Genomic DNA, 19,848 nt, shown 5'->3' on the forward strand with positions numbered 1-19,848 from the left:
ATTTTTTCTTATATTTGCTTCATTAAATCATCACTATCCTAACAACAATTTTCAAATAAATATTTCTTGCAAATTAACTCAATTCATGAAACAGACGCTTATTTAAAATTCCTATATATATATATTGTTGAATTGTTAAATCAATATAAAAGATTGCAAAACTGATTTAGTGGTGTGGTGTGGAGTGGAGTGGAGTGGAAGAGATGAGTTGCATTCAAAGCCGTATGACCTAATCTCATAATGGATTTAGGTACACCTTAAATCAACTCAAGTATTATGATGTCACTATTATAATAGGCTACTGTAGCAATATTAAAATTATATATGTAACTGAAAATTTAATTTTTTTTGAAAAAAAAAAAGATATTAATGTAGACAAGTATCCCATGTTAATTGCAAACGGGGAATTTAAGCGGCTTGTATATAAGTCTCAACAGGCCTTCTCTCTCTAGAAAAACATATTTTTAGAATGAAAGCATGAGACTCATACAAAATTAGAACGAATAATACATCGAGTAATCAAATTGTAAGCTATATCATATATATAGTAAATATTATATTTATATAAAAAAAAAGTATATATTAATTAAGGGAATAGTAAACTAAAGTTGGTAGGAGGGATATTGGAATGTATGTATATGATGAAAGGAGAGGTGCAGCAGATGCTACTTTCTTCACGCATATATACTATCTATCTATCTATTAATTTATTGTTATTGAATAGGTGTAGTTGAATAATTATATGTATGTATAGGTTGGAAGAGATAGGTTACCCACCTCTTTTCTTCTCATCCTCTCACAGCTTATCCGTTGGGTTAATGCCCCTTCATATATCTTTTTAGATACATACATACATAACAAATAATAATAATTTAAATAAAAAAAAAAAAAAGAAGACAAACAGGAAAAGGGAATCTAAAATTAGAAAAAAGAATTAAAGTGATGAACAGAAAAATGGTCATCTTCGTCTGTGTGACTTTTCTCACACCATCTCACATGATTCATCATACCAAAGGTGGACCAAGGATAAGGATCCATGCACAATTATTATTTTCTTTTAACTAATTTCACTTTTATATTCATTCATTCATTCTTCTTCTTCTTTTTCTTTTAAATATATATATATATATATATATGTATATTTATGTAGTCATTAAAAAGAATTTATAGTCCGGCTTGAATTTAGTTAGATATGAATTAATCACATGATAATTATAATTACACTACTATTAAATATAATTAATTTAATTTGACTAAACTCGATCTGTATAAAAATCATAATAAACGTGTTAAAATAAGAACAAATGTGCTATATATATACTGATTCTTGTCAGGTATTATCTGAGGTGATTCAATACTTCCATCCTACAATACTACCAAATAGTTTTGTTATTTAAATACTAATCGTCATGGCACGCTGTCCCTACATGCATATAATAAATAATATTTTATATTTTAAAATATATTATGAAAAAAAAATTCTATATATAAACCAACACATCATATTTCTAAAGAAAGAAAGAAAGAAAGAAAGCAACAAAGAAAGAACAAAAATATATTATTAACATAATAATAAAATTGGTGTCATGATGTCATAATTGTAATTTATAAGATACAAAGACCTTTTTTTTTTATATATATATAATATAGATATGTTGAATATGGTACCTACAACCTCCTTTTTAAGAAAATGTTGAGTAATTTTTTTTAAAAGGAAAAGAAAAGGAAGAAGATTAGAATTAGGTGATCAAGTACCAAAAATTAATGAAAATTTGGACCACAGTAAGGGTGGACGCAACATAGTACCCAAGTTAATTAAGCTGTGGAAAGGGGCAAATGCATGAAATTTTAATGCTCTAAAGGAATTTTTGCAATTGATTAGGCGGATGTAATATATCAAAATTGTCACTGCACTAAGTTAAAGACCAGACTTTGAAAAATGATAAATTACAGTAGTAATTAAGAATTCATGTATACTTAATTAAGTAGTAGTTATCTACCACAACACAAGTGCAAAACTGTTAATTGTTAATGGGTATGGATTAATTTCCCCTTTCTACTGTACAGACAGAACAAAAGGGCCTACAATTTCAAGTACTGAAAACCCACCACCGCCACCTATATACACCAATTTTTTTTTTTTTTTTTTGAGGAACAATTTTAATTACAACATGATGAATTTCAAACATACATTGCTTTTATATAATTATATTATATATCTCCGCAAATTGTGTAATAAATAATCACAGTCTCTGCACTGCTAACTATCTATATAATAATTAATATAAATAATATTATTTATGCAAAATATGTATCAAATATACAATAATATATCAAGATAAATTTCTTCATGAGGAAGATCTCTCAACTAATTAATTATATATATATATATATATATTACCTCTATCTTTAACATTAATTAATAATTTCTACTATTTCTTGATGAATTAATCTTTAATAATATTGTTACAGATTAGAAAGAAAGAAGAAAAGCTTAATTAATCTCAGATCATGAAGTAGTTGATATTTCTGATGAAGATATCATTTCATCTCCACGCTTCTGTAGTCCAAAACTCCGGTCTTCAACCCCAGAAAATCATACCCTGGATTACTGCTACGGCCGCTGCTGCAGCTGCAGTCTTTGCTGTTCTGTATCCCAAGGCTACAGGCGAAGCACGAACTACTGCTAGAAGTATCTCTGATTCCACCTGTTCTGAGTGGGTCTTGATGATGATGATCCTGCTGCTGACCGTAAGGAGGGCTGATTCGGAGCTCCAGATTCAAATCGGGGCAACGCTCTGCAGCCGGGCTGTTGTGATCTTCTTTGGTGATCATCAAACTCCCACCACCACCAGTTGTGTTTTTGTCGTCGTGGTCGTCGTCTTCTTCTTTTGAATTAGCAGCAGAAAAAGAGATGGTTTTGATGGATTCCTGTGAAGCTGCTGCTGCTGCTGCTGCGGGCTCATTGATTGGCCTGTGAGTGGTTGGATCAATACCCCGGCTCAAAAGCTTTCGTCTGATGTGAGTGTTCCAGTAATTCTTGATCTCATTGTCCGTTCTTCCCGGCAATCTTCCAGCTATAAGTGACCACCTAAACAAGAATTTAATTAATTAAACCCTCCCTTTATTATTCTGAATGATCAAATATGATAGTAATTAAAACAATTTTAGAGAAGAAAATTTAAATTTGATTATTATCATCAATGGTTATCTTGATATATATATATATATATATATATATTTATGGGCTTACTTGTTGCCAAGAAGGCTGTGGAGTTTGATAATGAGTTCATCTTCTTCTTCGGTGAAGTTGCCACGTTTGAGGTCAGGGCGCAAGTAATTGATCCAGCGGAGGCGGCAGCTCTTGCCGCAGCGGAGGAGGCCGGCGGCCTTGGGGAGGGAGCGCCAGCAGCCCTCGCCGTGTGCGCGAATATAAGCGATGAGACGATCGTCTTCTTCTTTGGTCCAAGCGCCTTTGTTTGTGTGAGCTTTTTCACAGCAAGGAGACCTCCCCATTATTCCTTTCCTTTGTAATTAATCTCACAAAACTGCAAAGTAGTTGACGCTCGGCTCAAACCTTGATGATCAGTTGAGTAGTATTAATGTTGTTTGTCTGACCTCCTTTGTTGGATGGCCTTTTGAGTAGTAGTACTATTGACAGTGGATGGATTATATGAAGTGGTTCTTCAGCATCAAGACCGGCCCTTTAAGGACTTGATGTGATTTCTTATACATACATACAATACATATGTGTGTGTGTATATATATATAAGCTTTTGACTCTGGAGAGAGAGAGAGAGAGAGAGGGAGGAACTAATTGCTTCTAGATGTGAGTTGGTGAGACAGGTTAGAGAGTGGCAGCTGGGTGGTATCTCTCTTGGTGATATATATATTAGCACCATCATCATCATATATACACACACACTCTCAAGAGTTCAAAAGCATATATGTTACATATATATATATATATAATGATTTAGGTAAAAGTGACATTAACTATAGGTGACCTTCAGGTAGGTGTAAAGTAAGGTATTAAAATAGAGCAAGAAAGGGAGTACTACTGTTGATATATATCTCCTATCTCTCTCTCTCTATATATATATATATATATGTGATCTCATTGAAACTCTGAACCACCTTTGATTAATAATTTAACTAACAATCACAAAATAAATAAATAAATAAGTAAATTACAAACTCCCATCTAATTAACAACATTCTTGATGGTTTCCGGTGACCTCTGCCCCAAACATATTCCACCTACAATGGTACTATTTCATTTAAAGCTTTAATTTCCTTGACCTAATTTTCATTATATATGAAATTATATTAGGTTTTAATTTATTCTTCAAATATATATATATATATATATATTAACTAGTCTTCATTTTCAGCAATTTCTATTGACTAGTAATTGGACGAGGAGTATGGATTTTTTTTCTTTTAAATTAGAAATATAATAATAAACTAGTTAATTAGTTGTGGTTGAGATTTGTGAACTGGTGAAAATCCAGTGAACCACTATTGTGAGAGATAATTTAATTTGGCAATTATTGTGAGAATATTATAGTAGAGATGGTAGGTAATATTTAATTAACGTACTATATAATTAATGTATTACATTGGTGCCCAACATGCAAAATATATGTTAGAATATATAGATAGTAGATAAAATTGTTAGTAGTAATTGTATTTATGTATGGGTGGGGGGTTCTAGAAGGATTAATTAAGGGGTTGGGTGCAAGTAAGGCAGAGTGTGAGGGGAAAAGATGAGGAAAAGGAAAGAGAAATGAGTGTAGTTTTGGTTGAGGTGTGGGGGTTTTTGCCTCTTAACCACCTTCCACTTCTCCAATCCTAAACCTTGTGGTGCAAGTTAGTTTAGGGTTAGGGGTTATAGGAGGATTCAATTTCATTCATTCATCCACCTTTATTTTTTCTTTTATATCTATCTATCTATCTATCTATTTATCTATCTATATGTATATATATATATGCATTTGTCACCCACCACCACATGATTAATTTGCTTCTCCCCCAACCCGAAAACAACAATGAAAATAACTTGTCCATATCCATGAATCAATTTGGCATACATCCATCATCATTTCAGACTCTTCCATCCATGTCCACTTGTGTAATTTCATGTGTTTCTTTCACCTACCTTTTTCACCTTTTCTCATGCTCCAGAAAAAGGCTCCACCTTTGATGTTCAATATTAATGCCACGATTTCTCATTTTATTTTCATACCAGCATTATCTCCTCTACAACAAAAAATCAATTTCTTCACCATACCCTCCAAAAAAATAAATAACCCTCTCTAAGCTTATCCATATAAATATATATATATATATATATATTTCCTTTCAGAATTTTAACCCTACACCACCAATTATTCAAACCCTATCCATACCATGCTCATCACCAATTATGCAAAGAAAATAATAATAGAAATCACTCACAAAGTAATTTAAAATTTGGAATTAATGACGCACACTACCAACTTGTAGTTTCTTGGCCTTTAACAACAATATTAAACAAATTAGACGGGCACTTGTCATATCAATCAGTTAGGTTGATTAATTCAATTTTGGGTTGGCGGGTTGTACTTGTAATCCCCAACTTGGGTGCCTCATCAACACAAATGCAACAAAGTAGCCAAATCCATAGGGGAAACACTATGAAAAAGGAAAATAATACAAAGCCCAAAGCTTTAAATTAAATGTAGTTTGATTGGTGAAGAAATTAAGTTATATACTAGCTAGCTGGGCAATTAATCTGGAACAGTAGTAAGGTGACAGCCAACTCAGGACCTCGTGGATAACATGTGCTTAGGTAGAGAGAACAAGACTCGTGGGGTTGTCCTAAAAAAAACTCTTACCTACCTCTTTTGGTCCTTTTTCCCCATCCCATGTGAGAACCTCCCCTCCTCCTCATCAACCTTGCTCAAATTAGGGTCTGTGTCAACTGACCCACATTTCCTGGATAAAGCTAATCCTAACTCTCATATACCAACAACATTTTCACATTCTTTATGTGAGTCCGATCAAGGTCACCCCACTCTTGATGATTTGATTGGTTGGTGTGATACAGTAAAGTTAATCAAAATCATCCATATTCACTTATTATGTTCATTAGGTGTATACATAAGCCAAATGCGATTCTGCAGTAGTTCTTGATGAAAATTCTTAGTTGCACGTTCTAAAGTTGTCAACAAGGCATTTTCATTGCTCAGTTATGAGCGTACGAGTGTGTATATATACATTTAGTAAAAGTAGGCCTTTCAAAGATGTCAACAAGGTATTATTCAGCATAATGAATAAGAATAAGTGTGAAGAATGAAAGATACACAAGAGAGAGAGAATTACCACGCCAGGCTTTGTTGGGCTCTAACTGGTGGAGACGACTGTCATTTCACACTTGTCAGCAACTTGATTTTGTCTGATTCTAAGTAACACGACATGGGAAGCAAGCATCAAAATCTTCTAATAAGATATTCTCCTTCCAAAGAAACCAAGAATCAATCTCTTCTATTATATTTGGAAGTGCCCGGTTTACCGCAATCAACAAATACCTGTTTCCACAAGCAATTATCATAAATCCCATCAACTTAAAAACGAGAATAGGTCACAATTACAAATAATACCTGGTCGATCACTGTTTCTAAAGGCACAGAAATCAGGAAGCCACAATTAAAAACTTCACCTTTTTAACTCTCAAACTAAAAAATCTGCATGTGAGATCCCAATGGGACCGGTAGTGCAAGTTTAGGTGGAAACCGCAAAAGCCCTTGCTCAATTATTCGCACGTGGGAGGAGCATAAAACAAATATACAAGCATGGATCTGTGGTGAAGGAAAGAAACTTAATAATGCAGGTTGGTCCATGATCCCCATGTTATGCATTTCGGATCAGTATTAGGACAAATAAACATCTTTTAATACGGCCCCACTCGTCTCTTCACCCATTCTCAATTTCGATTTCCTTGAATAAGAATATGTATTAAGGGTGTACGAAAGAGTTATCAATCGTAAGCTTAACCTATATTCCTTTCAAGCCAACACTGGTTAACAAGTTTAGGCAACTTTCTACCCATACATATCATTGTCACATAAAGCTCCAGTGTGTTATTTTGACATGCAGTATATTGTATTGAGTACAATATATGATTCTGCTAGAGGGCAGTGACCATCTCCGGTCCATGATTAACATAGAATCAAATGGAACCGTTAACCATGAATAACATTCATCTATTTCATCTTTTTCCTGACTTCATAGAGATAACTCAGGATCACCACTGCAGCAGCAACAGCAACTCCAACAGCACCTTGTGCCAATACAGTGCCATCTTTCACAATTGCCTTTGCACCAGTGGGAGTAGGGGTAAACCCTAATTCGGAAAGTTTCTTATGCGATTCAGCGTAATCTTTAAAGAAGGCATCTTCATCCTGCATGTGCAAAATAATGGGGAAACGGTTAGAGTAGTAGGCAAAGTTGCTGATGACATACAAACATCCTGTTCAAAGGTGGTGGTGTGAGGGCAAAAAACCCTGCCAAAGCATATAAACTACACTGCCCCATTAATAGGAATTAGGCAGTTTGGCGAAGAATACAGCACAAACTCTCAAACAATAACTGGCAAAGATACTTTCCTAGAGCACCCTTCAAAGAGATACCAATAATATAAAAACAGAAAAGAAGCCATACTGACCGGGAAAAAAAAGGAAAAACAGTGGATAAAAAGATAAAAGAACTGTGAGAAGAATCAAGATCTATTTCCTTTAATCAGGCATGTGTGAAAGTGAGTTGACTGAAGATGATTGTAAAAGCAGATTTAAAGGGGCTAAAATATTTTCATTACTCGGTCATCAAACACAAGATTTGGCAATTTTATTTTGCCCTTCACATTTCTGTTCCTGGCATTGATGAATTCCAAAGTCATCTCTTAATATAAGATAGAGATGATGATAAAGAAGTTAACCTATTTTTAATTGATAAATTGTATTGCCTCTTCAGCATATAGGTGGAAGCTCAAAAATATCTATATTTTCTTCAAAAGTAACAAACTGCTCTCGAGAACAAAGTTATTATATTCACTAGGGGAGTAAAGAAGGTTCAACATGTTGAATAAAATTAACAATGTTGCGAATAAAACATGATTGCCAATCTAAAATTAGAGCGAAGGTGACCAGTGAGCACGAGTAATTAAGCACCTAAAGGAATAATGTACTACCCATGAATGCGCATAAAAGATTTAGGTCACTGGACAATCATATAAAACCTTTCCATATACAGCAGCTGTGAGATGTAACCTTAAATCGTATACAGTTGGAGGTTCGGGGTAATCATTTGAATTTGACCTTTTAAGAAAAAACAACCTCATTCAATATGTTTGTCTCTGTGAGATTTTGCAACACAAGTAAGCACCCATACAGAGTATCAATTTTGTAAGTATCACTATACTTACAAACATGATACTTGTGGATTAACATCCAGCAGCATATGTTTTTGTACCAAATTTTACTAAAACATTTTGATTTTTTTTTATCAGACTTTATGCAATCAGCTCTGCCTGATCTTAGCTGCACATAATTGCTGAACCAAATAGTTAAAACCGCATACTGCACCTTAGCATAAAGCTCAACATAACGCCTAAAGTCAGGATCATCCAGCAAAGCCAAATCAGTTGGGAGTTTTAGTAAGCCCTCACTCTCCCCCTTAAGAAGCTCCCTGGTTCAGATAAATGTAATCAGAAGGCATAAGAACAAACAAACGGATTTAAAACAAAAGGCACGTCATGCTCCAAGACTTACTGAAAATATGAATTATCAAACTTTAATGGCTCTTTAGTCCAAGGGCCATCAAAGCCTGATCTCTCAGGATGTGCCCTCCCCTGTGAATACATTGACCAAAATTATGTTAGAATGGCTTTTCTTTTTATTTTTCTTTTTAAGGCTCAGTGGGTAGTATATTCATCAAAATGCTTAGATGATAATTACCAGGGTGTGGCCACCCGATAGTGCCACGATATCCTTATCAGACAAACCCATCCGGTAAAACACCTCCTTGAGATGTGGAACACCTAACATCAAAGCACAAAAGAGTAAATCAGTTAAACTTCTAATTAGCTTGCTACGAACATTAACTTTTTGGGACGAATAACCTTTAGAGCTCCTGATGGAACCTCTTTCTCCAAAGTTCACAAGTAACCAGATTCCAGAAACTTAAAGGTAATATATGAGCAAGAGCATGGACTGAAAAATGCCATTGGAGAGAAAACGTGATTCTATAAAGATGCACTAATTGTAATATTTTCACCAATACTTTATGCAGAGAGTGAAGTATAGATAGATGTTATTGAAAGAATATATAGAGAAAGGGACCAAATAGCAAGTGCGAATGTGCAACAACACATTTAGCGGGTCTAAATGAAAAACAACCATCTAAGCTTAGCAAGTGAGAAGATTCAGAAAACTAAGATTTCTATAATATTTTGTTTGACCTTTGTTAGCATCGGGAAGTCGCCCTTCCTTTGGGGAAATCTTTGAATCCTGAAAAGAAATATGAGGTAGCTACCATTAAGATTGCTCTTAATGCAATTATCGTAACTTGCCTATGGATGGATCTAATCGCATCAACCTAGTGCACTATGGGGAATGCTGGTAACTACTAGCACAATACAAATTTGTTTTATCTCTGTAAGATAGAATATGGATACCTTTCTACCAGGAACAAAATCAATTGTGGGGCCTCCAGTGACTTCAACAGCAACAACACCTGCAAGCTGTAGGCAAAATTGTCCAGTTAGCATTAAACAAAGTGCTCTTAGTTTGTCCACCAATTGATACCTCATAATAAGTAATCCCGAACTGTATAATAGTTAATCAAGATCATACTGTTTAATTTCCAAGTCAGTTGACAAAGCAAAGTAACATTACCCTGTGAAGGTTTCATGTTTGCCTTGCACTAAACAGCACCTGTGAAGAATCCAGAGCATTAGGAAAATTACCTGATACAGATCTGCATATGTGATTCTCGGACATTTAGACTTCACTTGTTCTGCAACCCAACCAAAAATCAATAGTAAGAAGAAATGTAGATATACACTTCGAAGTGATATGATCACCAAAAATACATTAAAGATTATATTAAGCTAAATCCTACCACCAACAAATAAAAAACATCCAAACAACAAGGCTCCAATAATCAATGCAAACAAGCCAATCCATGTGAAATTTTGCTATGACAAAGTATACATCAGACAACCAAATGTAAAGACAACCAGCACCAGCCCACGTCTGAAGCCATACAACAATCAAACAAGTATTTCATCCGTCAATGATAGTACTTCAAGCTATGATGCTAGTACAACTGCACTAGATGTGTGAACAGATTATGAATGTAATCCATTAATATGTTAACAGTAAGTTAAACAAAATCCTCCCACCTTACCAAAGTACAGAATCCTAAGAACTATGATCAAATAAGTTGTTCAGAAAATACATGCCGCAAAATGATAAATAATTTTCCTCTGTGAGCATTTAACTAATGAAAATACACAAAGACAGCAAAATTTACCTAGTTTAATTAAATGCTGCAATACTACTACAAGTTATCCGACTAGTAAAACTCCAGCAGATATAATACATACATGCATTATAAACTAGAATAGAAATCATTAAACAGAGACAGATTAAAGTGAAAATCAACTATGAAAAATAGAGTCAACTAACCGCAAAATTCGAGCGCGATTTTCAAGCCACTATTAGCGCCATGAGTGTACTCTTCTTCATTTCGAATCGAACCGTTCGGACCTCCAGTCTTCGTATTCACATCATAAGTCCCCGCATCATGCCACCTAGTTAACCACAAACCAAAAGCATAAGAAAACATTAAGTTAATCAAAGTTTAGCTATCAAACTATTATCTAGATTAAAAACGAAAAGGTTAAAAGCAGAAACGGAAAAGAGAAAATACGCCAAGCGAAGCATAATAGGGGCGCAATTCTTGTTGGAGATGAGAGCGCGTAGTTCCCGGCGAGCTTTCTCGATTTCCTTGAGGTACTCTGAGTCGACGATAACTTTCGCCATTGGAATGAGTCTCTGAAATTTTCTCTGGAAAATAAGGAGATAAGATATTTTTGAATATTGACTGGCGTTTATATGGGAGAGGGGAACAACACTGGAGTTGCTGAGCCCCGACTCCCGACTGGAGGATTGGGTTTCTATTTTTCTTTTTCCAACTTGGAAATTTCTGATTGGTGATAAATCTAATCAAAAGAACCTGGGCTTGGAAAACGAGCCCATTGATAAGGCATGGGCCTGAACAAACCGGGCGGCGTTCGCTGGCGTTATCACTATCTCTATTTTCAGATTTTCTTCTTTTTATTTTCCAGTACGTGATCTTAAATGAGATAATTATACCCTTTTTTTCTTAAATTTAATATAATCACACTGTTTTTATATACATATAAAAAATAATATTTTATTTTTTAAGTAAAATATATATATATATATAAAGCAACTCATTAAGTTTCAAGAAATAAAAGAAGAAAAGAATAGAATAAAACGGAAACAAAAAAATAAAGAAAATAAAATCAATTTAGGGTGCTATCAGCATAACAAAAATATTAGTCTCCCAAAATCATAATTGTTGTTTGTGAGTAAAAAATGTGTTTTTTTATATTAGTATAGATATAAATTACATATTGATCTCATTTACACCGTCCTTCATTAAAATTTGATACAATTACATATTGACTTATTATAGTTTGATGAATTTTATTTAGTATTCCCAAAATTTATTTCTATTTAACAAATAAATCCATCGTTTCTCAAAATTTACTATTGCTAATATTAGCAATAAATAAATAAATATATAAAAATTCATGTTCACCTTAAATTGACTTGTTATTTTCGCTTTACCTCGATAAAGTTTAACTAATATTGAATCTATTTATTGAATGAAAACAACCATTTACATTATTATATGTAATTTTTTTAAACTATAATAAATCTATATATAATTATATCAAACATTATCTAATTATCCTTTTCTAAAGTATGTAGAAACAAAATCAGAGTAATATTTCCAGATGTAATACAGACTAAAAATATATTATAAATAGTTGTTGATATAAATTGAAATTGAAGTTGCATCTTAAGAATGAGATATTTCAATGGCTAACTTTATTCTTTTTCTATTTCATTTTTTGTGGAGTTTTGTGAATAACATCAGTACCTATAGTTATTATACACAGGATCTCAAGGTAAAACAGTAAGTTAGATAATGTCCAATCGCTTTCTACCGGATTAAGCTTTACCAAAATGAAAAAAATATATGTAAGCAATTTTTCCAAGTCAAGAAAGGACAGTACTTTTTTTTTATCTCAATAGTACACTCTGTGAAAGAAGAAACCGGGCCTCAAGAAAATGTACACAAACCAACAACATACGTATCATTGTACACAAGCAACAAAACCAAAGCTCCAACATATGTTTGCAATTACAAAAAGTTCATTTTCTTTCTTTTATTTTTCTGAAGGGGAATGGAAGAGATTGTGAAGGTCAAGATGTTTGCCACTGCAGCTCAATTTGTATCCGTCCATTCTTTGAGTCTATCAGATGGAACTTCTCATTTATCCTTTTGTTGCTGATAACATCTGCTAGGCTGATATCAACATAACCTAGTGTTTCCTGATAACATCAACCAAAGGATTCAAGAAATTAACAAGCAGCAGCCGAAAAGCATTATTAGCACTAACCCACTAACAACAATTATTGGCTGTTTGCTGTTCTTATATGCATAAGCAAGACAATTACAGACATTATGTTCCATTATCGTGTTACTTTTAAATAGATGCTCGGCTTTTGCCTGGATCAAGCTATTTTCGTGCGGAAGAGAGTGTCTATAAAGTGACTATAAAGATATTCTTTCCTATTAAAAAAACTATCAAATTTTAACTTTGTCATCCAAAACCTTTCTTTGTTATTCCGCAACCAAGAAAGTAGTAATAAATAAGCCAATGAATGTGGTGCAAGTCAAATGTGCAAAACATGAAGGCTTCTCATATCTTCCCTACTGCACAATTGCCTTTGAAAAAAATATCTGGTAAAACGCATAAAATCAGTTAGAATTTCATTTTTGGAACTGAAGCCAAAAGGTTAGAAAAGAAGCTTCAGTAAGTATGCTACGACTTAAACCAAGTTGGTAGCTAGCCCATAATGACATCATGTCTAGCCTAGTAACTCTCCTTCTAGCAATTAGTTTATTCCAATTACTAAACAATAAAGACAAGAAGGCGGCAGAATTACCTTGGGATGCAACAGGCCGATTCTGGTCGAGGTGCTGAGTACTTCCACATGTAGCTTGTCTTTTAGAGGAGGTTCTTCCAGCATGAATGTGAACTCCTCTTCCCATCTTGGATCTCTACTCTTTTTTATTTGCTGTGTCAACAAATAAAATGTTAGCCAAATAAATAGCCGATGTACTGACAATCCACAGAAAAGCAGCCTTTAGCAACATACAATTCGATGCAAAAGTTAGATTTCAGCACACGTGATAATTCCATCCAATTGATGTTTTAATTGGGTGTTGGTAAATAAGAAATTTCTGCTACAGCAACATATTACTGATCTTCACTAATTTTCATAGTAGGTATGTAACTCAGTTTAAATTTTAGTGGAACCGTCGGTAAATTTTCTGTACATAAAATTGCTATGGAAAATAAGCACGAGCAATTAAGTTGGAGCTCGTCGCTGGTAAACAGGATCAAAATCAGAAATTAATTATTCTCCAGCATACCCTCTGCAGTGTGGACAGAAATTGCATCTGTACGCACAAAAGCATACTAGAGAAAAACAATTTAGTTGCACACCTTTGTTTTTCGCTCCTCGCCTCTGAATATGATACGCACATATGGGTTAGTGTGGTGCTTCCCCTCAACATCTTGAGCTTCATGCACCGTAACTACTAGTACCCCTCCCCCAGGTGGTGTGCCTTCAGGAGCCTTTTGTACTGCACTTGGATTTTCAATATCTTTTGGCAGATCTTCCTCCTTGAAAGGTTTGTATGTCAATTCCACCACGATTTGTCCTCGCAACTTATCATTTTGAACATCACTTGGATCTATGGTCTTAAGAAGATCCAGAGTCATGTTTTTTGGTTCATCAGGGGGAAGCTCCTTCAAAGGAACTACATTCATACCCATCTTTTCATGTTTGCCAATCTGAACAGAAATAGAACACATCTAGAGTTAGACATTTTAATATCACAATAATACTTGTAACTCCAACTGGATATGTATACCTGCTCCCAATCATAAACATGAAGTTCTAATGCTTGTGTTTCAGGATCTTTTACAACCATGCTGAATTCTTCATTCCACTCGGGGTTCAAATTCTTATGCTTCACTGTGGTCTTCTTCGATGGAGCCTTTGTTTCAGTGAGTTTCAGTTTCACATAAGGATCTGATGCACCCAACAAATCTTTCTTCCTCAGCTTCAGTGCCCGCAAAACCTTCACATGGAGAATTCCAACAGGCTTCTTCATAGCTCTGAATGTTTGAGTTGAATCAGAAGATGAGTTTAGGCCACAGAAGACAAGGCTAAATGTGCAATATCTTACATATTAGGATACATACTTTGTTGGATCCAGAATTTGCACTTCAAGGGTTTTAGGCCACAGATACATGTTGGCAACTTGATCCTTTATAAGCTCCTGAAATAGTTTTTTTCCCCTTCCCCCAATGAAAAGGGAAGGATTCATATTATGGTTAGCACATACATCACCTGATGAAAAAGAAACATATATCACCAAATAATGTAGAACTTTAAAGTACAAACATAAGTACTCCTTCCACACCCAACACCTAGTAATCTTTCCACAGCCACCAATGTGTTTCTTCTTTTTCATTGGAGTTAGTCGCAATACAAAAATCACTATAAAAAATAGATAGATTACCATAATATTTTAGTTCATGAAATTCCAGATCACAAGCCTAAGTTCATCACTAATAGAGATTAGACAAGTAACACAAAACCTGTGAACTGCAGTAACATTCACTGGCGGCAGTTAGAGCTACAAGCAAGTGAGCTTTGAGTACCAATGCAAAAAAGTAAAATCTATAGTTCAAAAGATAAAATTTTCATCTGGTTCACGGCATATATCTGAAATCTAGTGCTTATTTCTAATTTCCATCTAAATTAAAAAAAAAATGCCACTCATCAAAGACGAGATAAAAGATTTTAAGAATTGATGTAACAGAGTTATACCTGAACAAAACGGTACAGGCCAGGAATAGACATAAGGTCAGCCCCAGCAAGCTTCAGTCCGAAGTCAACATGAGGCTGCAAATGAAGGGGCAGCTTAGTGAAATGGAATATTAACAAGCAGAACTACATGCCATATTATGAGTTGTTTGAGCATATATCGACATATAAGAAACTGAATTTCTTATGAATCACAAAGCCTTCAAGTGACCCTGGAAAAGTAATAGAATTTCAGTAACCTTATATGGGGACAGGCTAAAAGCATTACAACAAGTACAGAAATTAATTCAACAGCCTTCCACAACAACTTTTAAGCTGACGAGAAAGAGAACGATCATCTGGTACTTGGTGTTCTATGTCCGAAGTGTTTTTGGTCTTAAAAAATAACACCACCAACCTTCTCCATAAGAGACACAAGAATTTTGGCGAAACATGGAAAGCTGGGAACAAGAGGCTTTAGGGTGATACGGGGTTGAGCAAAGACCTGCAAATCAACGACCTGCAATGTACAAGCAACATATTGCTTTTTAATATGATTGGCAGTCAAGTAGACCCAAAAACTCAACATCTATTATATTTATTATATAGGTGATACATTCTTATAAAACATAAAATAGCAGGCAACCTGAACGGTTGCTTTTAGTCCAAACGCTTTCACAGCAATGATGACATTAGGATTCCCTGCCCATTTCAGTGAAGGCTCCATAATCAACTCCTTTTCTTCAGTAAGATAGACCTTCATACCTGTCATGAGAAACTTGACAGTTTCATTCCCGGCCATGATATATTAGTTCACACTTAGCTAACACAAAAAAGGCATATGAATGCAAATTATGCACCAGACTTGGACATAAACATGAGAGGAAAACACATCCACAGGAAAACGAAGTAATTGAACTTGGGGGATGGTGTTGACCCAGCCACTAGTTAGCATTTATATACTGGTAAAAGGCAAAGCAAGAGCGATATTCAAAGGGTATGAGTTGCTATTTTACATACAGCTATTGTTAGACCAAAGAAGCAAAGGAGAACAAGAAAAGTTCATAAACAAAATCTAAGCACAGGCTGATCAAGTGGCCCACTGCGGGTTTGTTAAATATAGGTATTAATTAAGCACCTAGATAGACATATAGACTAGACTGTAGACTGAAACATGTGTTAAAACACATTATCTAAGAGCTCCAATTCTAAAGTTGGAACTGCAAATATATATATTTTCCTTTAAAATAACATTTATGAAACCTAACTTCATTTCTAAAATATTGTGAACTATGCTGAAACTTTATAAAAGGAAAAGCAAATTCAACAAAACTAATATCAATTACTTCACTAACCTTGAAAAGTGGGTGGCAGAGATCCTAGAGTCAGTGTCTCAAATTCAACAGATTCAATTTTATATTTGGGAATTTGCTCGGCAATAATAGGGGTGGCTATATTTTTTGCCGTCTTGCAAATCGCCTACAAGAAGCAAGACAATTGATGTGAAACAGATGAATAGATATCTTATAAAGAAGGTAAACGATGGTACAGAATATTCAGTGGATATCAATACCTTGTCAAGGTATGGCCACATCACTTCAAGGAACTTGTTGAGCCAGTCAATCTTTGTACCAGTAGAGAAAGTAAATTACAACATAAACATAAGACAACTATACATACAAATATTTGAATGCAATATAAGTGACTATGTCGCCAAACTTACACGATCATAGTCTGGATTCTTTACCCAAAGGGGTATTTCAGGAAGTAATCGCAACAAACTTTGTGAGTCTTGCTCAACCAAAGGACGAATGACAGGATCCTGATAAAATTAAGAGTCAGAAATTGTTTTGCACATTTGACACCTTATTGTTATGTTAATTTTCATCCACAAACAACTATATGGAGCCTAAAAGAAAGGAGATGGTTCGATTTGCAGGATTAGGAAAGGATTGATCTGTACCATCTACATCAGACAAATAGATATCAATAACACACTACTGAGAAACCCAACTACAATATAAAATCCAGCTCATACATCCCATCTTCAACATTGCATCAGACATAAATGCTAAGAGACCCTGGACGTAACTGAATTCTATACTTCAGTGATTGTGAAGATGGATGTATAGCAGTGAGGTGAAATTGCACTAAAATTGTTGGTCCCACAAATTGAACTAACAATTTGAACATGAACCAAGGAATTCTCGATTTCGACCAACCAAACACATTTAGTTTAGTGCATGGTCACCTATGACATAGAAAAATAAGCATATACAATTTGGTAGCGGAAGAAAATGTCTGATACTTTTGTTGACTTTGGCACTGCCTAAAACTGGACTGTCATTTTTAATTACATGGCTATGGGCAAAACATTTTTTAGAACTTATTCTAATATAGATTTAGAATGTTCATAAGCACAAGCCCTTTACCTGGTGAATTTACAATTTTGCATTCACAAGTTCTCACCTCAGACATGTGCTGATGTAAATTCATAATGCGCGTAAAACATTGTGAATGTCAACACATTGTTGGAACTAACCATGAATAAGAAAGAAACTGCTGAGCCTGCTGGATAAGTTTGTAATTTGAGAGGTAACAGGGAGTCGAGTTATACTTGCTTCTTCAAAAAATTATCCTATTGTGGTACTAAATCATAACTTTGCAACCTCTATCTTGTTTCAAGTATCCTCCACCCATCAAAAGAAACAAGTGAAGGAAACAAACAAAATAATCTTTCCTCCGAATTTACAGCATGGAGGAAATGGAGCATTTGAACTAGTCATATCCAGCTTATCAGTGGCCATTTGATCCAATGATCAACAGTTCCAATCACTCAAAGTATAGTTCAACATTGAAAGAAGCAGTCCAGCTTATACTCTAATATAGACAAGCAACAAATTGTTGGACAGTACTTATACATCCTCCATCTCCTCACATGAATTCTATCGGTAAAGCTACAGGATATCAATCAAATAGAGATAACTAGGATATGAGGAAAAACATACAAATTCACAATGAACGTAGTGTGCATAAGTCTCCATTTATTTAGTTTCGTTCTAGTTCTCGCTCTATTTAAAAATCCCCTCCAACAAAAGCTAACATATAACTGACTGCAACTCCCCAAGCAACATTTAAAAAAAAAATTAAATTCCCACATACACATTCATTGGCAAAACACAAATATGCAAATCATCAATGCATAAAACAAATACAAAAAAAAAGGAGCAAATAACTGCAGCTACTGTGTAGCATAAGCAAGCGCGCGAGAGAGAGAGAGAAAGAGAGAGGGAACACCTTAACATCGCAGGGCTGAAAATAGATGAATAAGTAATACCCAAGCACCATTCCAGTAGAAATCCCAACTCCAAATCCACAAAACCCCAATATTACACTTAAAAACCCCATCTCCAGAAAGCTAACCCTTTTTGAAATTTCAAGCAACACAAATTTCTGCGAAGCTGAAGCTCAAATGGTGAAAACAAAACAGCTACTATGTCGTGTCGCAACTATTCAATCAAGCTTCTTCCAGAAACTCTAATCGACAATTAATCACTCCTTTGATCGTCGTATACTAAAAATAAACAAATATTTATGTCGACAGACACAGCACAAGTGCAGACAACGCCAACTAGTAAAAGACATAAGTACCCTTGCGTGGATCTTGACGTAGAGTCAATTCTTTACATAGATTGTCGTGCCATTAATGTCATTTCATACTTAGATACCCCTGACCGCGTTGAGATTTTTGCGGAATGTGTAAAAGAGAGGGAAATCACTTTTTTTTCACCGAAGCAAAGATATATGCTCTTTTTATATTAGCTGTTCGCATGTGTATATAAATAAATAACTATTTATATTTCAAAATATATTATAAATATAAACATAACAAAATATATTAATTAATATATTATATTAATAATAATAATTTATTTAATATAAATATTTATTATGGGCCGGCCCATTTATTTGCTGTAATCAGATGAATGGTGCTACTCTTCATTTGAGAGTCTTGACAAAATCATTATCAATTTTTTGCCTTATCGCTTTCTCTCTTTCAAATCAGGTAAGATTTACGTATAGTTATATTAAATTTTAGTAAAAGATAATTTAATTATTTTCAAAATATACGTTAACGTGATATTAATATATAATTATTTAAAAAACAAATAATAAAAATAGGTGGATAAAGAAATAAATGAGGTATGGTAGATGAGAGATGAGGAAATGCAATATTAGGTTGGAGAAAATGTACTTGGAAGTATAGATTAGTGGAAAGTGGAGATAAAGAAAATAACATAAACGAATAATTACACTTCCCTATACACATATGTTATTCGAAAAATTACATTAAATATTTGTGACTAAACTACCATTATAACGATGAAAATATACATCATTACATGTATTAACGTGTAGATATGAATAAAGATAATTTGATCATAAAAATATTTGTTTTGACTTGTAATAAACCTGTGATAAGTTAATTTGAAGCAAAAAAGCATGCATTAACTTATTTGTTAGACTTCTACTTCGAGGATATTTATAAAATCAGGAGAAAATTATGTATAATTACATCAAATTTTATTAAAAGAGAGTATAA

The 19,848-nt window shown here is 34.2% G+C and overlaps 3 protein-coding genes across 3 annotated transcripts; all 3 read right to left on the reverse strand.

Annotated features, from left to right (window-relative positions):
• Window positions 1-2,408: 2,408 nt before the first annotated feature.
• On the reverse strand, window positions 2,409-6,873 carry LOC105169783 (myb-related protein 308). The gene is made up of 3 exons (XM_011090293.3): window positions 6,367-6,873; window positions 3,254-3,548; window positions 2,409-3,091 (listed from the first exon to the last, which is right to left on the reverse strand). The coding sequence occupies exons 2-3, from the start codon at window positions 3,514-3,516 to the stop codon at window positions 2,542-2,544; spliced, it is 813 nt and encodes a 270-aa protein (XP_011088595.1). The 5' UTR covers window positions 3,517-3,548; window positions 6,367-6,873; the 3' UTR covers window positions 2,409-2,541.
• A 145-nt stretch (window positions 6,874-7,018) lies between these two features.
• APX3 (ascorbate peroxidase 3) lies at window positions 7,019-11,176 on the reverse strand. The gene is made up of 9 exons (XM_011090295.3): window positions 10,975-11,176; window positions 10,731-10,855; window positions 10,007-10,056; window positions 9,716-9,781; window positions 9,500-9,548; window positions 8,997-9,079; window positions 8,811-8,890; window positions 8,625-8,727; window positions 7,019-7,445 (listed from the first exon to the last, which is right to left on the reverse strand). The coding sequence occupies exons 1-9, from the start codon at window positions 11,085-11,087 to the stop codon at window positions 7,248-7,250; spliced, it is 867 nt and encodes a 288-aa protein (XP_011088597.1). The 5' UTR covers window positions 11,088-11,176; the 3' UTR covers window positions 7,019-7,247.
• A 1,225-nt stretch (window positions 11,177-12,401) lies between these two features.
• Window positions 12,402-18,822, reverse strand: LOC105169785 (synaptotagmin-1). The gene is made up of 12 exons (XM_011090296.3): window positions 18,543-18,822; window positions 16,969-17,067; window positions 16,819-16,869; window positions 16,601-16,724; window positions 15,892-16,010; window positions 15,664-15,765; window positions 15,270-15,344; window positions 14,639-14,715; window positions 14,305-14,551; window positions 13,874-14,224; window positions 13,311-13,442; window positions 12,402-12,692 (listed from the first exon to the last, which is right to left on the reverse strand). The coding sequence occupies exons 1-12, from the start codon at window positions 18,651-18,653 to the stop codon at window positions 12,564-12,566; spliced, it is 1,617 nt and encodes a 538-aa protein (XP_011088598.1). The 5' UTR covers window positions 18,654-18,822; the 3' UTR covers window positions 12,402-12,563.
• Window positions 18,823-19,848: the final 1,026 nt, after the last annotated feature.

Source organism: Sesamum indicum, linkage group LG8 (genome assembly GCF_026168435.1).
Source record: "Sesamum indicum cultivar Baizhima isolate 11 linkage group LG8, ASM2616843v1, whole genome shotgun sequence".
Classification (NCBI taxonomy): domain Eukaryota; kingdom Viridiplantae; phylum Streptophyta; class Magnoliopsida; order Lamiales; family Pedaliaceae; genus Sesamum; species Sesamum indicum.

Coding starts and splice junctions, on each gene's coding strand:
- LOC105169783 (XM_011090293.3), bottom strand. CDS start 3,516: ATGGGGAGGTCTCCTTGCTGTGAAAAAGCTCACACAAACAAAGGCGCT. Junction 3,092..3,253: donor CACAGCCTTCTTGGCAACAA/GTAAGCCCATAA, acceptor ATTCTTGTTTAG/GTGGTCACTTATAGCTGGAA.
- APX3 (XM_011090295.3), bottom strand. CDS start 11,087: ATGGCGAAAGTTATCGTCGACTCAGAGTACCTCAAGGAAATCGAGAAA. Junction 10,856..10,974: donor CCTATTATGCTTCGCTTGGC/GTATTTTCTCTT, acceptor GTGGTTAACTAG/GTGGCATGATGCGGGGACTT. Junction 9,549..9,715: donor ATTTTGTTCCTGGTAGAAAG/GTATCCATATTC, acceptor ATTTCTTTTCAG/GATTCAAAGATTTCCCCAAA.
- LOC105169785 (XM_011090296.3), bottom strand. CDS start 18,653: ATGGGGTTTTTAAGTGTAATATTGGGGTTTTGTGGATTTGGAGTTGGG. Junction 14,716..15,269: donor GCCTGTACCGTTTTGTTCAG/GTATAACTCTGT, acceptor AAACTATTTCAG/GAGCTTATAAAGGATCAAGT. Junction 14,225..14,304: donor ATGTTTATGATTGGGAGCAG/GTATACATATCC, acceptor ATTTCTGTTCAG/ATTGGCAAACATGAAAAGAT.